At 41.9% G+C, this 20,802-nt stretch overlaps 1 protein-coding gene across 4 annotated transcripts in view; it reads right to left on the reverse strand.

The window, feature by feature from the left end:
• Sec22a (SEC22 homolog A, vesicle trafficking protein) overlaps positions 1-20,165 on the reverse strand; it is a 52,799-nt gene extending 32,634 nt beyond the window's left edge. Inside the window, exons 1-4 of one of the 4 annotated variants that reach the window (NM_133704.4) lie at positions 20,060-20,154; positions 17,797-17,995; positions 5,067-5,230; positions 3,835-4,029 (exon numbers count right to left, since the gene is read on the reverse strand). In NM_133704.4, the coding sequence (NP_598465.2) occupies positions 3,835-4,029; positions 5,067-5,230; positions 17,797-17,978 (541 nt within the window). In that variant the 5' untranslated portion in view covers positions 17,979-17,995; positions 20,060-20,154. Of the gene's footprint in view, positions 1-3,834; positions 4,030-5,066; positions 5,231-17,796; positions 17,996-19,710 lie in introns of all 4 variants that reach the window. The other 3 variants (XM_006522234.4, XM_006522235.3, XM_030249152.1) reach the window with 3 other exon arrangements.
• Positions 20,166-20,802: the final 637 nt, after the last annotated feature.

Below are 20,802 nucleotides of genomic sequence, written 5' to 3' on the forward strand. Positions count from 1 at the left end.
GATGATGTCCCAACCGGTATGAAGGACACATGCTCCACTATGTTCATAGCAGCCTTATTTATAATAGCCAGAAGCTGGAAAGAACCCAGATGCCCCTCAACAGAGGAATGGATACAGAAAATGTGGTACATTTACACAATGGAGTACTACTCAGCTATTAAAAAGAATGAATTTATGAAATTCCTAGGCAAATGGATGGACCTGGAGGACATCATCCTGAGCGAGGTAACCCAATCACAAAGGAACTCACACAATATGTACTCACTGATAAGTGGATACTAGCCCAAAACTTAGTATACCCAAGATATAAGATATAATTTGCCAAATGCATGAAACTCTAGAAGAATGAAGACCAAAGTGTGGACACTGTGCCCCTTCTTAGAATTGGGAACAAAACACCCATGGAAGGAGTTACAGAGACAAAGTTTGGAGCTGCGACAAAAGGATGGACCATCTAGAGACTGCCTTATCTAGGGATCCACCCCATAATTAGCTTCCAAACGCTGACACCACTGCATACACTAGCAAGATTTTGCTGAAAGGACCCAGATATAGCTGTCTCTTGTGAGACTAGGCAGGGGCCTAGCAAACACATAAGTGGATGCTCACAGTCAGCTATTGGATGGATCACAGGGCCCCCAATGGAGGAGCTAGAGAAAGTATCCAAGGAGCTAAAGAGATCTGCAACCCTGTAGGTGCAACAACATTATGAACTAACCAGTACCCCGGAGCTCTTGACTCTAGCTACATATGTATCAAAAGATGGCCTAGTCGGCCATCACTGGAAAGAGAGGCCCATCGGACACACAAACTTTATATGCCCCAGTACAGGGGAACGCCAGGGCCAAAAAAATGGGAATGGGTAGGTAGGGAAGTGGGGGGGGGGGAGGGTATGGGGGACTTTTGGGATAGCATTGGAAATGTCATTGAGGAAAATACGTAATAAAAAAAAATGGGGTACAGAGCTAAACAAAGAATTCTCAACTGAGAAATACCGAATGGCTGAGAAGCATCTAAAAAATGTTCAACATCCTTAATCATCAGGGAAATACAAATCAAAACAACCCTAGGATCCCACCTCACACCAGTCAGAATGGCTAAGATCAAAAACTCAGGTGACAGCAGATGCTGGCGAGGATGTAGAGGAGGAGGAACACTCCTCCATTGCTGGTGGGATGGCAAGCTGGTACAACCACTCTGGAAATCAGTTTGGCAGTTCCTTAGTACTAACACAATTCTTTTTCTTTGGTTGGTCCCACTCCCTATTAGCAGTTTTCCTTAGCAGGTATTCCAAGGCTCTGGCATCTCTAACATCTTGGGTATCCAAGGCACTTTCACAGTTTCTTTTTCCAATGTCTGGGATCCACACATTATCTTCTGGGCTCATCAAAGGAGATTGGGTCATTTCTCCAGCTCTGCCCTCTGTAGCACTCTAGGCTCTGGCTTGACTCCACTCCACTGTTGCTGCTGTTCTTAGTGATCATCATTCCATGATACTGACATCTCAATTCACTGGAGTCTTCTGTTGTGGCTTCACCAATAGGCTCCCTTCATGGTATGAAGCCTCAATTTCTTTGCATGACCCCTTCAGTCTAGGCTTCAATTTCAACTGAGGCTGCACCTTCACCAATGGCCTTCCATGGCTTCTCACAGTGCCAAGCCTCAGCTGCTCTCGTTGACCCCTTCATGCTGTCAAAACCAGTACCACCTGGATGATTCTTATATATTACCAAGTCCAGATGAAGCACAAGGTACAACCTTAGCTATCTCTGGAACACAGCTTCTTTGTGCTATCAGAAAACACTTCCCAGAAGATCTTACCTCAGTAATGCTGGTCTCTTCTTAATCACCACTAATTTCTTAGCTCCAGCTAACCAGCATCAATTGTCCCAGTAGTCCCTTCTATTCTTGACTCTAAAGCCAGAGCCACATGGTTGAAGCTGTCCAGTTCTGCTGCTTGCTGGAACTGAAACATGGCCCCCTTTTTCTATTATATTATCACCAGCTTTCTGTTTTCCAACTCCTTCACTGCCTAAGTTTGGCTGTCCTGGAACTTCCTCTGTAGATTGACCTTGAACTCAGAAATCTGCAAGGCTCTGTCTCCTGAGTGCTAGGATTAAAGACCTGTACCACCATGCCTGGGCTAAAGCTTTTTCATGGTCACTATTCCTCGAGAGCCAGATCTTCTAGTCTCCAGATCTAGATCACTACTATTGTGCACTTCATTTCTGGATTGCAGTTCGTTCCAGATTAAAAGTCCAAATGGAAACAATAACCAGGTAATAATAACATCTAGATATAACTGTTCCTTGTTCAGGTGCAAAAGCATAAACAGTAAGCTTAGCTGGGTAAAATCTTGCCCCAAGTCACCACTCCTTTAATCTGTTTATTAGACTCCTTGAACACAGGATTCAGCTCCATCCTACTTCCTGGTGCCCCTTTATTCTTTGAACTATACAGTTTATATTTTTCCTTTTTCAATTTGCTCATTTTCATCAAAATGCTTTTCAAAGAGTGAACTTCAGTAACCACAAAACAGAATTTATACCAGAGTGTTTCGAAACTTCCTTTGTCAAAGCAATTGATTGGAAATCTCTTTACCTTAGCCTCAGGTAGACTCTTCAGACAACAGTAAAAAGCAGCCACATTCTTCACCAAAATATCACAGTAACAGTCTCTCTAGGCCACATACTAAAATTTTCCTCCATTGAAACATCTTGAGCCAGGTCTACACAGTTCGAATTATCCTCAGCACCAATGTCTTCTATATTCCTACTAGGATGGTCCATTAAGCCCCACTACTTCCCCAAACCCCCAAATGCACATTTCTCTAAACAAAAGCATGGCAGGGCCTATCATGGCAATATTCCAGTCCCTGTACCAACTTCTGTCTTAAGGTTTCCATTGCTATGAAGAGACACCATGACCAAGGTAACTCTTATAAAAGATAACATTTAATTGGGGCTGGCTTACAGGTTCAAAGGTCCAGTCCACTATCATCAAGGCTACAGCATGGCAACATGCAGGAAGGCATGGTGCCAGAGGAGTTAAGAGTTCTACATCTTCATCTGAAGGTCACTAGGAAGAAGACTGACTTCCAGGAAGGTCGGAAAAGGGTCTCAAAGTCCATCCCCAAAGTGACAGACTTCCTCCAACAAGGTCATACCTCCTAATAGTGCCACTCCCTAGGCCAAGCATATTCAAACCACCACAGGGGAAGATGTCAAAATGACAAAAAAGTCTTAAGAAACTGAAGATGAACAAATCAGCCTAGAAGCACAGAAAGGACATAACTGCTGTTTCGGCTACGGAGACGACAGAACCTAAGACACACCAGCAGGCATTATATGGAGGCAGACATCACCTTAAGCCACAGGAAAATTCTAAGAAGTAGTCCAATAACAGCATACTGTACTTCATGAAACAGTGAGGTTTCCATTCTAAGGAAAAGTTTCATCCTGTCCCAACTGTCAAGCCCCGTGTACTCTCTGGGAGGGGAGACTGCGTAGATAAGCACCACAACCTTTACAGTTGTACTTAAGAAAAACATGTAGACTAAACATAGCCCTATTGATAGGATGGAAAGTACTTCTCAGGCCTACATTCCGAAAAATGTTTACAAAGAAATCTTCTGAGATTGTCATTTGAAAGTACCTTCCAGAAGTCACGTCTTCAGTAGCCTACTTTATAACAACTGGGAAAATGGGTTGCTTTGAACTTCCATATTCTCTCATGTAGTTGATTTAAAACACTAGAGTAAAGCAATTCATTTTCAAGTGTTCCTTTGTTTTATCTTTTAAAATTTTAATAAAATAATTGAGATCCAGAACTCACCAGAAGAAATCTTACCAGCACCTTTACAGTCAACAGAAAATGCAGATGTGACTCCATTTGCTGATCCCAGTTCACACATTGGGATTTGATAAGGGGGCCTCAGCTTGATTTCCATCTGCATGTCAGACAGATTTATTTTTGTTGAAAGAGACCTGGGATTATTATATCGCTGCTTGGTCCTCTGAATGAAGTTATCTATGTAAAATAAAAATAAGTTTCCTTGCAGTCATTTGTTAATTAAGTCATCTTAAAGTGTGATACTTATGGACATACATTTCATAAAGTTAAATTTGATATTCAAAACTATTTAGTTTATCCTGGGACTTCCAATATTACTTCTGTTTAGCACTCTCAACAGTAAAGTCTAGCATTAACGTACTAGAAATAGAGCCTACTGACCTAAGTATAGACTTCAAGGAAATACAAAAACCAAAAAGAAAAGAGTTGTCAACCATTGCCTTAATTTTTATATCCTTATCTGACAAAATATTCAATCTGTTATCAGCTGTAATTACATACAAATTACACTACAAGCAATGTGTTTTTATAACTGTTTTCTTATTTTTTTACACCATTAGATAGTATGTTCTGAAGAGTATATTTAAAAGAATAAAAGAGATTTCCTAAATATCTTCTAAGCAGAATTTTACTTTTACGATTTCCCTTCTTTCTATATAAAGAAATTCATAACTTTGACCAAACTTTTCTGGTTGAGCAAACTACTGCCCATAGGCCAAATCTAAACTGCTGCTTTTGTAAATAAAGTTTTATTAGACAATAACTATGCTCACTCATTTATGTATTGCCTGTGGCGGCTTCCAAGCTGCAATATCAGAGCTGAGTAGTTGTGGCAGAGACTGGAAGGCCTTTAAAATCTGAAATATATACTCTAGGATCTTTTCTAGCAAGCATTTGGCAACCCCTGTTCTACATTAAATAGACTATAAAAGATTAGCACATAAACACAAAATGGAGTAAATTTTTCATTGAGAATGTGTCCTCTGGGAGTCATTCTTTGGACTAATAATCACAATCTCCTTCACAATGCAAACACATTTTTGTCCTAATAGACATCTAAATTAAGAACTATAGATCTTTTGCCAATTATTCTATCAAAATCAAGGTTGCAGAAGTTTCTCCCTTACTCCCAATATTAGATGTAAATTTGACCAGAGACAGGGTAATAAGAAAAGTACAAAGAATAAAACAAACAAACAAAGCCAGGCCCTTACCAAATTCAATGAAACAGTATGGTCTGACAGCAGTATTTGTCTTCATCATGTTATAAGTAGTAATGAACTCCTTCTGAAGCTCATCCAGGAAAGAGAAGGCGAGAACATTTGGATAATTCTCACTGCACAACATCATGTAGCTCACTCCCAGAGAGCTAATGAAACTACAGTGTAGAAAACATTGGTTTTAAAATTTCAAATTAAATCAAGGTAATTCCTTGTTTCACAAGACTGATTCTATACAGTATAAACTGCTGCTACAGTATCAATGGAGATATTAACATTTATTATATATTCCAGCAACTTTAAAGGAACCAACATATAACACTATCCAAAGTTATGGATGTGTATGCATCTAGATCTCATTATGGAGCAGAAAGCAAGGGGAAAAACACACACATACATAAACATCCAAGCAGGTGGAAACACAAATTCACCGTTTAATGAGTCACCTAAGTATCCTTTTATTGTACAGATCACATAGGATGGTATAGACCAGGGACAGGAAATCAACACAGCATCCAGGCTGTGGCTCTCACTTGTGTGCTATATACTACTAATCACAGCAATCTGCATTGATCCATACCAGTGCACTTTTTTCTAATAATGTGGTCTCAGTGTCTCTCTCCCCCCACTTCTCTTTCTCTCTCTCTCGTGTGTGTGTGTATGTGTGTGTGTGTGTGTGTGTGTGTGTGTGTGTTGGTGCACATCCCTGTGCATGCTCAGAGGCCAGAAGGTGTCAAAGTCCCCCTCTATCACTTTCCACTTATTCCTTTGAGACAGTCACTGGAAGTCAGCAAGCCTCAGCAACCCTCTTGTCTCCACTCTTCTTGGAACTAGGATTACAGGCATGTGTAGAGCACCGGGCTTGTCATGTGGGTGCTAGAATTCAAACACCAGTAATCATGGTTGTATGGCAAAAAGCACTCTTAACTGTTAAGCCATCTCTCCGGCACCCAGACCTTCTTTTCATTTAACTTTTGGAGTAAGTATGTTCTCATGATTCAATTTTCAAAGGAGAGGGAAAATGGACTATGTACTGATCTCTCATTGCCTCCTCTGTCCATAGGTAGGTGCTCCATCTCCCTCCCCTTGGGCAAGCCATGCTCCTAACTCTCTTTGTATTTTTTATAGTGTAGTTCACACTGTAGTAAGACTAGACTCAACTTATTACAGGAACCTGAAACTCCTTTCTAAATTCTACAATTCCACTTGATACATAGTCATTTTTGTAAAATTTCTAAGGCTGCAACTTATTAGTAGGATATAAAATTAATGTTAGAAAATTTTTGTGAAGAATGGGGGAGGAGGAAGAACAAGAACAAGAAGAAGAAACTGAAATATTTGTTTTATAAAACATTTGTTTTCTACACACACACACCTACATTCATTTACACACACACACACATATGTGTGTATGTGTGTGTGGGGGTGTTCACCAAGGCAACTGTATGCCTTCTCAAGAATCATTAATTAAAAAAAAAAAACTCTATATAGCATATGGAATTTTTCTAAAACAGTATTTTAATCAAAGGTCAGTATTTTGTTGTTTTTGTCTTTTTGGTGGGGTGGGATGGCGTGGGGGGTGGGGCACTGAATCAGGATTGCTAGCTACAGAAACCAAACTAGTCTTGAGCTGGTCTTGAATTTATTAGCTCAGGGTGGCCTCCGAATTCTGATCCTTCCGTCTCAGATTCCAAATTGCTAGGATTACAATCAGGTGCCACAAAGAACAGTCTAAAATGTATTTTTCTCAAGTGATTTCTTATCTGAAAATACTTTGTCATTGTCAAAATTCTTTGCCTTGTCATTAGCATTTGGATAAACTCCACAACAGTTTGAAGAACTTGGACACAATGAGTAATTGGCTTCCATCCATTCAGAACTCCCCACTAGTGAGACACAAGTTATTTCATTATCATCTAATAATGTGACTAAAATTTTTGGACCACAGTTTTTGTATTATGTCAGTTTTGCTATACTTCTCTCTTCATGAATAGTTCAACAAGCCACAGACACCTACCACATAGTATATGGCAAATCTTGTTTGTGCTAAATTTAACTGGAAAATTTGGTGAGAAATACAGAAAACCCTATTTTTGTTTTAAAGATTATATGCTGGCACTTTCAGGACATCATCTACTTGTATGATACTCTCTGAACTGGCTATAAAGCATTCGACATATATGACTTTCATAGTAAATTTAGGCTTATAATTCTTTCTCTGAAATGAAAACCAGCTTCCTAACAGTCCATGCCAGCTCTGTTAATCTACATTTATAATAAGAAGAAGAATTGCCTTTTCAGTTATTGTAGGGCCAGACAGAGATTCTTACCATCACTACAAGCATGCTGTCTGCACCCACCAGTCTCACTTGGTTCATGGTCTATATACAAACACTATGCTTTAAGGAGGGAGGAGGGAGGAGAGAGGAGGGAGGAGGAAGAAGAGTAGATCCATTCTGCAAATGAAGAGCCTCAGAGAAGTCAAGTAACTAACCCAAGGCCACATGATTAACAAGCAGAGATGGTGTGGCTGCAGATGTAGCTCAGCTGGAAACGTACTTGTCTAGCATATGCAAAGCCCTGCATTTGAACCCCAGCATGACGAACCAAGACTGGAAAAAACATTTCACTCCAGAGTCTATAATCTTTCTAAAACACATCAACTTTCATTTTATCAATTTTTTCATTTGATTTCAGTCACAGATCAGTGTGAGGGTTTTGTTTGGTTTGTTTTGATTTTTCCCACTTACATGAAGAGCAATGAGACTTAAGGACTTTAAAACACACCCACACACCCTCTTGCTAGGAAACCTTTCTAATTTGTCACTTCATCTTCTGCAACTCTCTTCCTCCCTCTTTGCATTCCAGCCACAGAGGCCTGTTTCAGAGCTTTAAAGATGCCAACCTACTCCCAGCTCAGTCAATCCCATCCCAAGAAGATTCCAGAACACTATCTTCTCCACTCCCCCTGTACTCCAAATCTGAAGTGGCTAAAGTCTCCTCACCCACCTATTCTTAAAGGCCTTTGCAGAATGCATTGATCTAAAACAGTGGTTCTCGACCTATGGGTCTCAACCCCTTTGGGGGTTGCATATCATATATCCTGCATATCAGATATTTACACTGCAATTCAAAACACTAGTAAAATTACAATTATAAAGTATCAAACAAGTAATTTTATGGTTGGGATCACCCACGAGGTGACCCAACATGAGGAACTGTATTGAAGGGTCACAGCATTGTGAAGGTTGAGAACCACTGATCTAAAGTGAACCCACCCTTATGGTCACTGCATAGCAGCTGTAATTACCCATCAACTAGCTCAAGCTGTAAGCGTACATTTACATATTTGCATTCTGCAATGTCTCTCTCACTGATAGCTGTACTCTAGGACAGCAGGGATGGTCTCGGGATTGCTCACCACTGTATTCTCAGCTCCTGAAATGTTGGGTCTCGTACATAATAAGTACTCAACAAATTAACAGATAAAGAAGAGCCACATAGGCACCATTCACTTGTTTACAGCCTAGCAGTATCTGCACAAGGCAGTCTCAGTGAGTCCCTGAGGAAAACATCTACTCTGCCAGTCACTGTACCATTTCAGGACAATTTACCTTCAACATATCCAGAACCAGGGATATTCTCAGAGGCCATCAATGGTAGCATTGAAGGTGTGGTACTGCAGTGAGTACCCACAGATGACCATATAAATCTGCAGTCATGATGCTGCTCCCTTCATCACTGTTAGTGTGTGTGTGTGTGTGTGTGTGTGTGTGTGTGTGTGCGCACTGTCAATGGATATGCTCTCTTTTCTCTAACTTAAGCATAATGTTTTTCATTTTCTGATTTTTGTTTTTTGATTTTTGTAAAACACAGGCTCTCCCATATCCCAGGTTCTTTAAACTTTTACACAGCTGAGGATGACTTTGAACCTCTGTTCTTCCTGCTTCCACCTCCCTGAATACCTGGTTTATGCGGTACTAAGGATCAAACCTAGAGTTTCAGCTACACCCTCAGTCCACTGAGTATAATTTTTTAAAGATTTATTTGTGTGTGTCTGTGTCTGTACGAGTCTATGTACACATGTGTTCAGGTGTGCATGCCTATGCACAAAGACACCAGAAAAGGGAGTCATTTTCCTCAGACCTGGAGTTACAGGTATTTGGGGATGCAGGGCTTATAATGCAGGTGCTAGCATCCAAACTCTGGTCCTCACAGTTGTGTAGTGAGCGCCATCTCTCAGCCCCCAATGAGGATACTTGTGAATTTACATTTTCCTTCTCTTGCTCTCCTTTTCTCCCTTCCTCCATCCCCTCTCTCTCTCTCTCTCTCTTCTCTCCCCTCCTTCTTCCCTCTAACCCTCTCAGCCTAGAACTTACTATGTAGAACAAGCTAGCCTCAAACTCAGAGATCCACCTGCTACTGCTTCTTCCCACTGACCCCACCCACCCTATGCTGAGATGAAAAGGCATGCACCATCACATCGTTTTTTAAACAGAACCTTGAACTCTTTGTAGCCCAGGTTGGCCACGTACTCAAAACCTTCTGGCCTTAGCCTACTGATCCTGTAATAACAAGCATATGCCACCAGACCCTGTCGATTTAAAAAGAAAAATTTAACATATGTGAGTATTTTGCCTGCATGTGCATGTGTGCATTGTGTTGTGTGTCTGGTTAGCACAGAGGTCAGAAGGCATCAGATCACTGGAACTGGAGTTATGGGTGGGTGTGAGCCACCGTGTGGGTACTCTTAACCATTAAACCATCTCTCCAGCTCCCTCCAATTTTCTTTTTTATAAGTTTTAATTCCTCTGTTTCTGGGCTTTAGTTTCAATAGTTGGCATTTCTAGCCTCACCTTTCTTCTGGCCAAGAAACTTAACCAAACTTCCTTTGGTCTTCTCCCCAGGTCAGACATTAGGAACTTAGTCCTTTGAGGATCAAGTGTATCCAGAGTAAGTGAGGCTGAAAGATACACAGCTTTCTGAACCAGGGCTATGCTCTTCTAATCACGCTGCTAAAAAGCTAATTCTAGCATATATCACCATAAATGACTCCTAAATGAGTGATTTTGGACATAAAACTTTTCTGACATATAATTTAAGATACAATGTATCAAACTTTACATATAACCAATTAAGTACTGACAGCTTTTTGCACTATATAAATATACAGTAAAGGCAATGACGTTCCTTCTCAGCAGATCACAGAACACCAGTGGCCAAGCATGTCACTATGTGAGGTTTAATGTCAAAGACAAGGTCCTCGACTTCCATGAGCCTGAAATACAATTGCCCAAGATTTACTTGAAACAATTACTTAATACTTGAAACAATTATTTAATACAACACACATACTCTCTCTCTCCCTCTCTTTCCTTCTCTCTCTCTCTCTCTCACACACACATACACACACACACAGCATTCCAAGCTAAATGACAAAATATATAGCAATTTTAAATGACATGATAATAATATTACATATATTATTTTCATTCTTCAATTATACCATCACACATAAAAAGTCTTATTCTTTATAGCTATATTCCCCCATTAAATGCTTTCCTGGGTGCAGTAAATCTCTCTAGTAGCATAAACTCTGTGTTAAAGTTGCCAAGTATTAAAAAAAAAATAGTACCTCTGAAATAAAAACTTTCACAAAAATTTTACTAAAATAAAGTATATAATCTTTTAAATATTATAATAATTTGACAATATAAAAGCAGGCACACCTTTTGTTCACTGCTGGTTATGTTTAGTATAGGACCTATTGTCCTATAGATGTATCCAATACAAAATAAACTAACAACTCAAGGCTGCCCCCTCAGTGGGAAAGTGGGGGAGAAGCCACTGAGGGTCAGCAGCGTACAGCGCTGCAGCAAGACTTCCTACCTCTTCACCTACCCTCCTCTCACACAGCGGGCTTTCAACTACTCACTAATGAGAGCACCAAATCATGAATTAAATCAGTCCATGAGTAAAAGACCTATTTTAGCCTTTACTTTTAGTCTCATTAAATATAAAAAATGTTTATTCATATGCAGCATACCAGGCAAAGTCAACTTAGAAAGAGAAAGGAGTCTTTGAGAGGTGTAAGGAGAGAAAACTGATCACATTCTCAATCAGAGCTGTGACTACGATCTTCCCACAGGAACTGTAAAAGAAGAGTGATGTGCTTCCGAGGTGCTCCTGCGTCTACTCAACAGACACGCTGCTCACAGCCACACGTTTGCCAGAATCAGGCCGAGAGGTGATGTGAGGCTGGCAATAAGGCAAGCAGGGAAGTAGGAGGGCAGCGATCCCTCCCAAGTAGCTTGGTTGCTGTCCCATCAAATTTAGGCTTCACACAGACACTTCATTCTTCAACAATAAAGAAAAAAGGGACCTCACTTTTTTTTTAACCTGGTCAATTTCTCTCTCCATAAAAAGTTAAAAGAATTAGGGAGATTGGGAACACACGTGGTCACAAAAGGGGAAGGACATAAATCTCCTGGGAGATAATGTGGACCATGAAGGCAAAAGGCAAGGCTGGGGTTCTGCTCTACTGTTCCTTGGCTTTATGACTTGATGGGACTTTCTTTCCATCAGTAAAGTGACAGTACTGGTTATGGGTATCTACCAGCATCCTTTCTTCTCTTCCCTAGGGGGAAGGCCTCTAACCCACCATGTATTATATACAGCCTTGTTTATGCCACATGTACTGGAGTGTGCCCAGGCTACCTGTGAGTGTCCCTCTTTCCTATCCACAATGAGTAGTCCTGTCAAAGTCCTGCTCCTGACATCAAGGGAGGGCAGGTACACAGCTCCACTAAGGCTTGCAGCTGCTGGTAAATGTCTCCCGATCTGTGAAGAACAGAAAATCTACAAAAGCCAAGAGATTGTACAGAAGAAAGACTGCCTACCGAGCATTTGACAAGCAAGCTTTCATGATACATTTTGCTTTTTTGTTTAACCTAATGTGAATTTTGAGCTTGCCTTTGCCCACAATAGGGAAGTACTCCACTTACTCGGCATTCAGAGCCATACAAAATTTAAAGATGTTAGGTAAAGTACCTGCTAATTGTAGGTGGTGAATAATTATGCTATTGTTCAAGCTACAACTCCTGTAGAAAGAAACTATCAGCAAAGAGTGACAGGAAAGACCTGCTAGTGACTGAAACTAACAGACAGGAGGCTTTCAACAGCATTTCCCACCGAAAGTAGTTTAGGGATAAATACAAAGAAACTGCATCTTCAAGCAGGAGAAAACCTAGGAGGCCCACAGCCTTCACTCACTTCAAATGAACTCCCAGAGAAAGAACTAAGTAATCACATTGTTCCATTAAAATTCACAGTGGGGTAGGCCTGGTCCTCAAAGGACATTTGTCTTTTCACAAGATCAATGTCTCAAAATTAAAAGAGATCTCAAATACACAATCTGATTTTTTTTTAAATTCCAAAGCCAACCACAGAGTTTTAAGGACTCAGAGGACACAATTTAATTTTCATGATTGCTTTAGCCATTTTCAAAGTAATAAGGTTATCATTAGATATTTATTACAGCATGAGGAAAGTATATTCGTTAATTTATGAAATACTAGTTCCTTTAAAATTATGTAATATCACTGTGGAATGCAAAATCACACAACTAAATCGTCTCACACTCAACACTGCACACTCTGACCAAACAACAAGACCAAGCAAGAAGGTTTTCCAAAGCTAAAAAACCCTTTTGAAGAAAACAGGCTCACTTCCATGGCTGGGAACCTGTAAATTCCTAAAATACCTGCCACAGTTAGTATCAGCTGTCAGCTTGCCTCTGCCTCCCCAGTGCTGGATTAAAGCCTGTGCCACCGCTTCTGGCTCTGACCCTGCTCCTGCTGGAGCTTCCACCCAGAATCTCCCCAGCAGTGGATGGTGATCAGCAAGTGTAAGTAAGACAACCGCTTTCCTCCCCAGGTTGTTTCTGATCGTGATGCTTATCAAAGCCACAGAAAGCCAACAGGGCGCCTCTCTCTCACACTTAGCTGTTTATCACAGCAACAGAAAGCCAAGAGGGGCAGCTCTCTCTCACACTTAGCTGCTGCTCTGACACGGGCAAGGCCAGCCACACACTGAGGAACATGCTTTACCCACAAAAAGACCCGTGGGTCATTGCAGTCAGAAAAAAACCATCATCTTCCCCATACACAGAGGGAGAAAATGAAAAGAGCTGTCTCCATTTTAAACATTACTATTCTTACATTTCCCCTTGAAGCCTCTAGTCTTTCTCTTGTCAGGTCAACTAGACTTCAGCGTGAAGTACTAAGTGACTTAGCCTACAATTATAACTTGTTACTTTGACACTCAATTTCTATACAGATTTGAAAACCATTATACTAAAAGATGAAGACTTAAAATAGGTTAGGCTGGGCTGGAGAGGCTCTATGGTTAGGAGCACGTATTAACGCAGAGGTGGCTCATTACTGCCTGAAACACCAACTCTCAAGGACTTCAAGGGGACCTGTGCTCACATGTGCACAAATCCACATGTAAACAGCCCCTACACTCCTGCACATACACATTTAATTAAAAAATAAATATATATTTAAAATAGATTAGGCAGTGGTGGGTCAATTTCCTCAATGAGTTACAACCCAATTACTGAGAGCAAATTAGAGAATTTTAATATTTAAAGAATCTTAATAAGTGGTGAAAAAGAGTAGTTGAGCAAGTTCTACATGAAGACAGTGAGCAAGCAGGTAAAAATCTGGGCTTTGAAAGAGAGATCCTTAGCATGGCCAGGACAAAGAAGGGCAGCCTAGTGGCTGTGTGCCACGATGTTGCCACTGCAGAGCCCTTGAGTTTTATTTGCCTTAGAGCAGGGAGAAAAAAGGTCATGGAAAAAAACTAAAGTCAAGTAACACAAATAAATTGCCAATTTATATTAGACTAAGTCTGTTGCCACATCCCAAAAGATTAGAAAGCAACCAACAGGACCTTTTATTAATGAGAGAAAAATACATAAAATCAGGTTCTTGTCTGGAACTACAACTAAGAAAGTTCTCTCCAACCCTTTTAAATACTTGACTACAAAAAACATGCAGAGATTTTTTTTTTAATGCCTGGTTATAAAAGTTATGTAATGTATGCATTCTTGGATCAGACTTATTCCACTTGTAACCTCTGTCATAAAACATTGTATTGCCAGGCACAGTGGGGCAAGCCTACAATTCTAGCACTCAGGAGGGGAGGCAGAGGCAGGAGAATCATCACAAATTCAAAGCCAGATAAAGGAACATAGTAAGACACTGTCTGAAAAACACAAAAACTGTGTACTAGCAAAATGGCTCAGCAGGCAAAGGCACTTGCCTCCAAGCCTGACGACCTGAATTGGATCTCTGAAACCCATGTGGTGGAAGGAGAGAGTCAATTCCCAACAGTTGTGTGGTATGTGCCATGGTGTGCAAGAGTGTGTATGCCATGTATATGAACACACCTATATGAAGTAAATATAAAAGCAATTTTAAGCCAAAATTCAACTAATCAATGAACCAACCAATCTAAAAAATAAATGTCCTATCATGCCATTTGCTTATACCAAGGAGTCTAAGAAAAGTCACACAGGCTCGCTACTGCTACCGGAGGAGGGTTAGCACAATGCTGCCCCTGTCCTGTATTACAGGGAAACTGAGTCTCCTGACTGACCTTCAACCTTGCCTCTGACACAAGGGAGCTCAGGCAGTACCTGCAGGCCTGCTCTAACACACACACACACACACACACACACACACGGGCTACATCTCCAGAAAGTGTTACCTCTGTTTTTTAATCCCCTCAATCTACTCCTTTCATCTGATTTCTTCATTTACCCTCTTGTATTATTGTATTTGAAAATTGCATCAAATCCTTTGTATAGAATAAGACAGGATTAGAAGAAATGATATAAAGTCTAAAATTCATAATTAAATAGGATTGGGACATAGTAAAAATTTGGTACATTTCTATTACTTTTAAGAAGATACAGCAAAACAAAAATTGAAAGATTTGTGTTTTAATTCCAGGTAGTTACCAATATTACCGTAGACTTCAGGCAGTCCCCAGTAACTACGGCATGTCTATAGCACTACCTTACAACAGACAGAGCTGAGAATGACAGAGGACATTACAATGCCACCACTTACAATGCTTCAACGCTTCAAGGTCTTGTCTTCACCTAAGTAGAGGCAGGCTGAGATAGCCTTTAGATTCAATCCAACCGCTACCACCAATGTGATTTTCTAGATAAGCTTCCAAAACTCCAGGTAAGTGTAATATCCCATTATTTTAGAGTTATGTGATCTAAATAATTGTGGACATTCTCTGAGGCTCTATCCTGGCCTTCTCTAAATTCAGTGAGCATTTCTGCCCTCAAAATTTGAACTGTATCTATGTAAATGGTTCCAGAATCCCCATCATCCTTCCACTAGACTGTAAAGATCACATGAAGACTGGGCACAGTAGCACATGCCTTTAATCCTAGCATAGAAAGGACGAGTCAGGGGCTAGGCGTGGTGGCGACGCCTTTAATCCCAGCACTTGGGAGGCAGAAGCAGACGGACTTCTGATTTCGAGGCCAGCCTGGTCTACAAAGTGAGTTCCAGGACAGCCAGGGCTACAACAGAGAAACCCTGTCTCAAAAAACAAACAAACAAATAAACAAAACAAACAAAAAAAGCAAAAGATAGGCCGAGTCAGGCAGACCAGGCTGGCCTACCTAATGAGTTCAATACTATCGAGGACTATACTGTGAGACCCCATCTCCCATTTAAAAAAAAAAAAATCACATGGGATTTCACTGTCCCTCCTCCTCAGCCAGCTAAGCCATCCTTCTCCAAGGACTGCTCATTTCTGAGGACACTATCATTCTGTGCTCGCTCCTTTTCTTCATCTCTAGTATTCCACCTCACAGGCTTGACCATTTCGTCCTTTGAGCCATTTTTCTGTTCGGCATTTTCTTTCTCATTTGTACATCTATTTGTTTACTTCACACTGGAGTAGCAGGTTGATAAACTTTCTGTTTTACTCTCTGTTCTATAGTCTTGGGTTTGCTTTGGTTTTGTACCTTGTTCTTTGTTTCTAGGTAGTTCTAGCTGGGACTTATAGATCCGCCCACCTCTGCTTCCTGAGTCCTGGGAGTAAGGACACACCACTCCTTACACTGCTTGATTTTTAATCAAATGGCTTTCTTCAAACCTGCAGCGGTGACCTGCAGCCTGCTGTGTACAGTAACATCCCTCCGCCTGAACTTTCAGGCAGCAGAACCTGGAGCCACACTAGTCATCACACTTGTCTCATAGCTACCTGCAAATCTTCATCCACCAGCACCAAGTCAACCTGCCATGTGGCTCTCACACTGCTTCTCCTGCCTCCCTGCCTTACTCTTAGCTGTGATGCCTAGTCCTGCCTTAGGCAACTTTTAATTCTTCAAAATATAGTGTCTGATCTTAATAATAAGGCTATGTTGCTGATAAAACCCACTTTGTTACTATCTGCTTTCCTTCTATGTTCATAATTAGCATCATGGACCCTGGGTTAACTGTTCTAATTGTTTCATATGGATGCTGTCCAAAGTGGTCTCATTTGTTTCCACAGTTTTAACAGTTTCCATTTTAACAAATCATAAACTGATTTCTAAATCTAAACCCCACAATTGTCTTCTTTGCTAAGCCTCAGGCTCATACATCCAGCTGACCATGCCCCTTGGACATCTCAGATTTAACACACCCAAACAGAAACCTTACCAGTGAAATGCAACTTAAACCTTTCTAGTCTTGCTCATTGTAGTCCCATTAGGCATGCAGTTTCTAAGGCCAAAAATCTACATGATTCTTTTCTTTTTCCTTCGCACCCTAAAGCCTCTCAGGGCCCTTTACAGGTGACAGGCCTGAAATGCAGCTTAACTCCAAATACTCTACTACCCACTCAAGCTGCACCTGTCGTCTCTACAGCGCCCCCTAGCGGTCACTCTGCTCCTGCTCAGTCGCTCTTCAAAGTGGCTTGGTCCATCCAAGCTGAGTCAAGACCAGACCATACAATTCTCCAGCCTAAAACTCCCCTGCAGCTTCCTATTGCACAAGATTAATAAAGGGGTGTACACACTCATCACAGCGTAGAGGACCCTAAATAGCCTGTCCCATTCCTACCTTCTTGACCTCAAGTTCTGCCACCTGACTGACCCCAGGTGCTTCGGCACCACTGGCTTTCCTCCTACCCTTTAAGATGGATCCAAGAGTTTCTCCAGCCTTACTCCCCATCCACAGGGTCCTTCATACAACTGTCTTCTTTTTCATTTTTAAAGGTTCGGGTCAAATATCATTCTTCCTGAAGGATGCAGTCAGCACAGGGTAAAGTCACACTCTATCCTATTGCCCAGTCTTAAAGGATAAAACTGTAGGATAAAACTGTACTTAACATTTTCCATTACAATTTGCTTGCTACAATCTTGTGCATGTGAAAACTCTACTAAATAGTTATCGAGCAATTTACAGGAAGCACTATCTGAAAAACTTATATAAAGTCTTCTAAAGCCAGAATCCAATCCAGAGACTCTGCAAAGACAAAAGGTTAATAACATCATGACTACTATTTAAGGTAAGTTCAGAACATGAATGTTGACTTCAAGTTTCTCAGAGTCACTCAAACATGAGGTTTTCTTGCAACCATTTACATTTCATGAAAATGGCAACCTACAGGCAACTGACTCTAGCGAACCAAACTGAGGTCTTACTTAATGTTATAGCGCCCCGTTTTCAGTGTACATCTATCAGGAAATTGAGCAAGTTTCCTGGACAGCATCTTAAAGTACTTTCTGCACTCCTGCATTCCTGTGCTCTGCTCATAATCAGTGGATGCAGACAGCGGTAGTCCATCCCTCACACGAATGACTGAGGCAGACAAAATCATAGACATTTCAACCCACAGAAGACCTAAAATAAAATGAGAAATCTGAATTAAATAAAAATCAAGGCCAAAACTGGTAAGCATTTATACAACTTTCACAATTAGTAATAATCAGAGTATTAAGATAACAACACAATATATTCCAAGAACCTTCCAATTAACACATTTTTTAAAAATATGTAACTTATTTTATGTGTATGAGTGTCTGTCCACATGTATGTACGCGCACCATGTGCATGCCCGGTGCTCTTGGAGAACAGAGAGGAAGAACTTGATATGTTGGAACTAGAGTTGCAGATAGTTGTGAGCAGCTATGGGGGTACTAGAGTCTTCTGCAAGAGTAACTAAAGCTCTTAACCACTGAGCCATCTCTCCCACTACCAAACAAGCTTGTAAAAACAGCATTTGCAAGCTGGGAAGATGGCTGAATGGTAACACTTGTAGGGCAAGCCATCTGATGACGGGAGTTTGGCTTTCCAGAACACAAGAAAAATTGAGACGTGGTTATATGAGGAGATATCTATAATCCAGGGCTCCTACAGGTAGATGGGAATTGGAGACACAAAGAGTTCCCAGAAGCTCTGAGGACAGATCACCTGGTATATTGCAGTGAACAAGAGACCCTGTCTCAAACAAGGTGGGAAGGCAAGAACCAATACCTTAGGTTATCCTTTGACCTGCATACCTATGCTGTGGCACACATATGCTTCACCCCTACTGGTCAGTGTTCATAGTGCTACAAGTTGCTATGCAAGTGACTGGAGAAAGGCAGCCATCCATTTCACCCAACTACGAACCCTGCAAGCTCTAATAATGACCTGCCTACAGTGCCCAGAGGTACAATATGACAGAATATTATAGGAGTTACCTATCTTTTTTTTTTAATTGAATTTAAGATCCACTTCATACACCTCATTTGAACCTTCCGGGAACCGGTAAGGTTGGGTATTTGTTTCACTTTGCTTTGGAAGAAACACAGGTTCCAAAAGCTTAAGTCATTTGTTCAACCCCTAGTAAGTAATAAGTTGTTACTAACTCTAATAACTCTATAAGACACTGCCTCTAAACATACCCAGGCTTCGTTACTACATGGAGAGGAAGGTGGCAAGTATCTCTTTGCTAGTGTCTTTTCATACACCAAACTAAAATATACTTAAACTTTACCCAGTCTCTAAAAATCAAGTACTAAACTGATGTGATCTTCTTAAGTGGAAACGGCCGATCCTTTAGTAACTTTTGGTTACGGGTGTCAGGTTCAGCTCTCAAGTCTTCCTTTACACACTAGAAGTTCTAAGTATTGTTTAAGAAACCGACTTCTCACGGTACTGGCAAACGAGTGGGTACCAGTAACATGGAATGTGATTCCGTTTTTTAAAAAAATGGTGGTTGTACTAATCCGCTGGGATTCTATCACGTGTAGCCTGGCGGGACACCCAGGCTCTGCCCAGGGTTAAGCACAGGAGGGGCGGGTTCTGAAGAGTTCCACCTGCCCCCAGGTGATGGTGATCCCGGAAGCTAAGCAGCAGGAGACTCCCCACTTGTGGAGCCAATTTCTCAGGTCTCTTTTCTGCCACAGAGAGTCGCAAAGCACCTTTAAAACAGGGCCTCACGGGATTTCCCAGAGCCAACGAGTAAGATGTCCAACTGCAACGCCCATTCAGACTTCACAAATCACAGGGTACAAGCTACCCCGCCCAAAAGAAAGTAGGAATGCCACCTCAAGCTCTCTCGGGCCACCTACCAGCCCGAGTGAGTCGGTGTGCTGCTGACATCGGGAGCCAGGGAGTCAACACTACGGCTCGCTGGCAGCCCGGGACGGCCGTCCCTCCCCGTCAGCAGCCCCTACTCCAGCCGCCCATCCTAGGACAGGCCTGCTAAACAGCAACCGCCGCCCGCGAGGCTCGCAGCCCTAGGTCGCAGGGACTCGGACCCTGCACGCCCGTCCTCCTAAGCTCTGAGGCCACCGCCACCAAGCTCCGGCTCGGACAACTACCGGTCAAGCCGAGGTGGAACTCCGAGAGAGCGGCGCGAGCAGCCGGCCAGAGCTCCGGGAGACCCAGAGGAAGCTGAAAAGAGGGGCCGGGCCATACCTGTCGCTCCGGGACCCGCGGCTCGGAGTGACGTGCCACGCAGTGCATTGTGGGGCCGGGAGTGGCCTTCCAGCGGGGATGCCCGCGTCCAACGTGGCTGGCGCCGGCGGAGCTCGCACGGGCCTATCGGACGCCGTGGGAAGCATCCAAAGACCCGCCCCTTTCCGAGGCCCGCCCTATCCCCGCCTCCTCCGGCGGAGATTGGCAGGTTTTCCTGCACCTGCGCCAGGAGATTGCCTTCTCTTCTAAGAAGAGAATTATGCTGTCCTTCGGAAATAAGGCTAATCTCCTTCACCTGCTGCTTTGTGTCGGGAAGCAGTTTGTCTCTCGTGCGCCACTCGGGACAGAGGAAAAGCTCTCTCTGGTGAACAGGGAAAGGATCTTCTTCCATCAGGCACTACACAAAGAAACTTAGCAAAACAGAGAGAAAAGCCTCAGTAGCTCCTCCCAGCCTTCACGAGGTTAAGTATTATTAAACAAGGATATGCTGAATGTCAATTAAATGGTCGGCAGCATCTTAAGCATGTTTTACAGGAATGTCCACAGCACTCCTTTTAAGGTGTAATAGGAATAAAAGGCATTAAGGTAAATTGTTACAGAAATGTACATTTGACTGGTACTGTGAAGAAAAACTAATAGGTACATTGATGAATGAGTTGTGGACTGTCGGGGAAGAGCTCCATGATTACGTACCTTTTAAGGTCAAGGTATATTAAGGGACCCTTAAAAATGTTCTAGACCCT

Source organism: Mus musculus, chromosome 16 (assembly GCF_000001635.26).
Source record: "Mus musculus strain C57BL/6J chromosome 16, GRCm38.p6 C57BL/6J".
Taxonomy (NCBI): domain Eukaryota; kingdom Metazoa; phylum Chordata; class Mammalia; order Rodentia; family Muridae; genus Mus; species Mus musculus.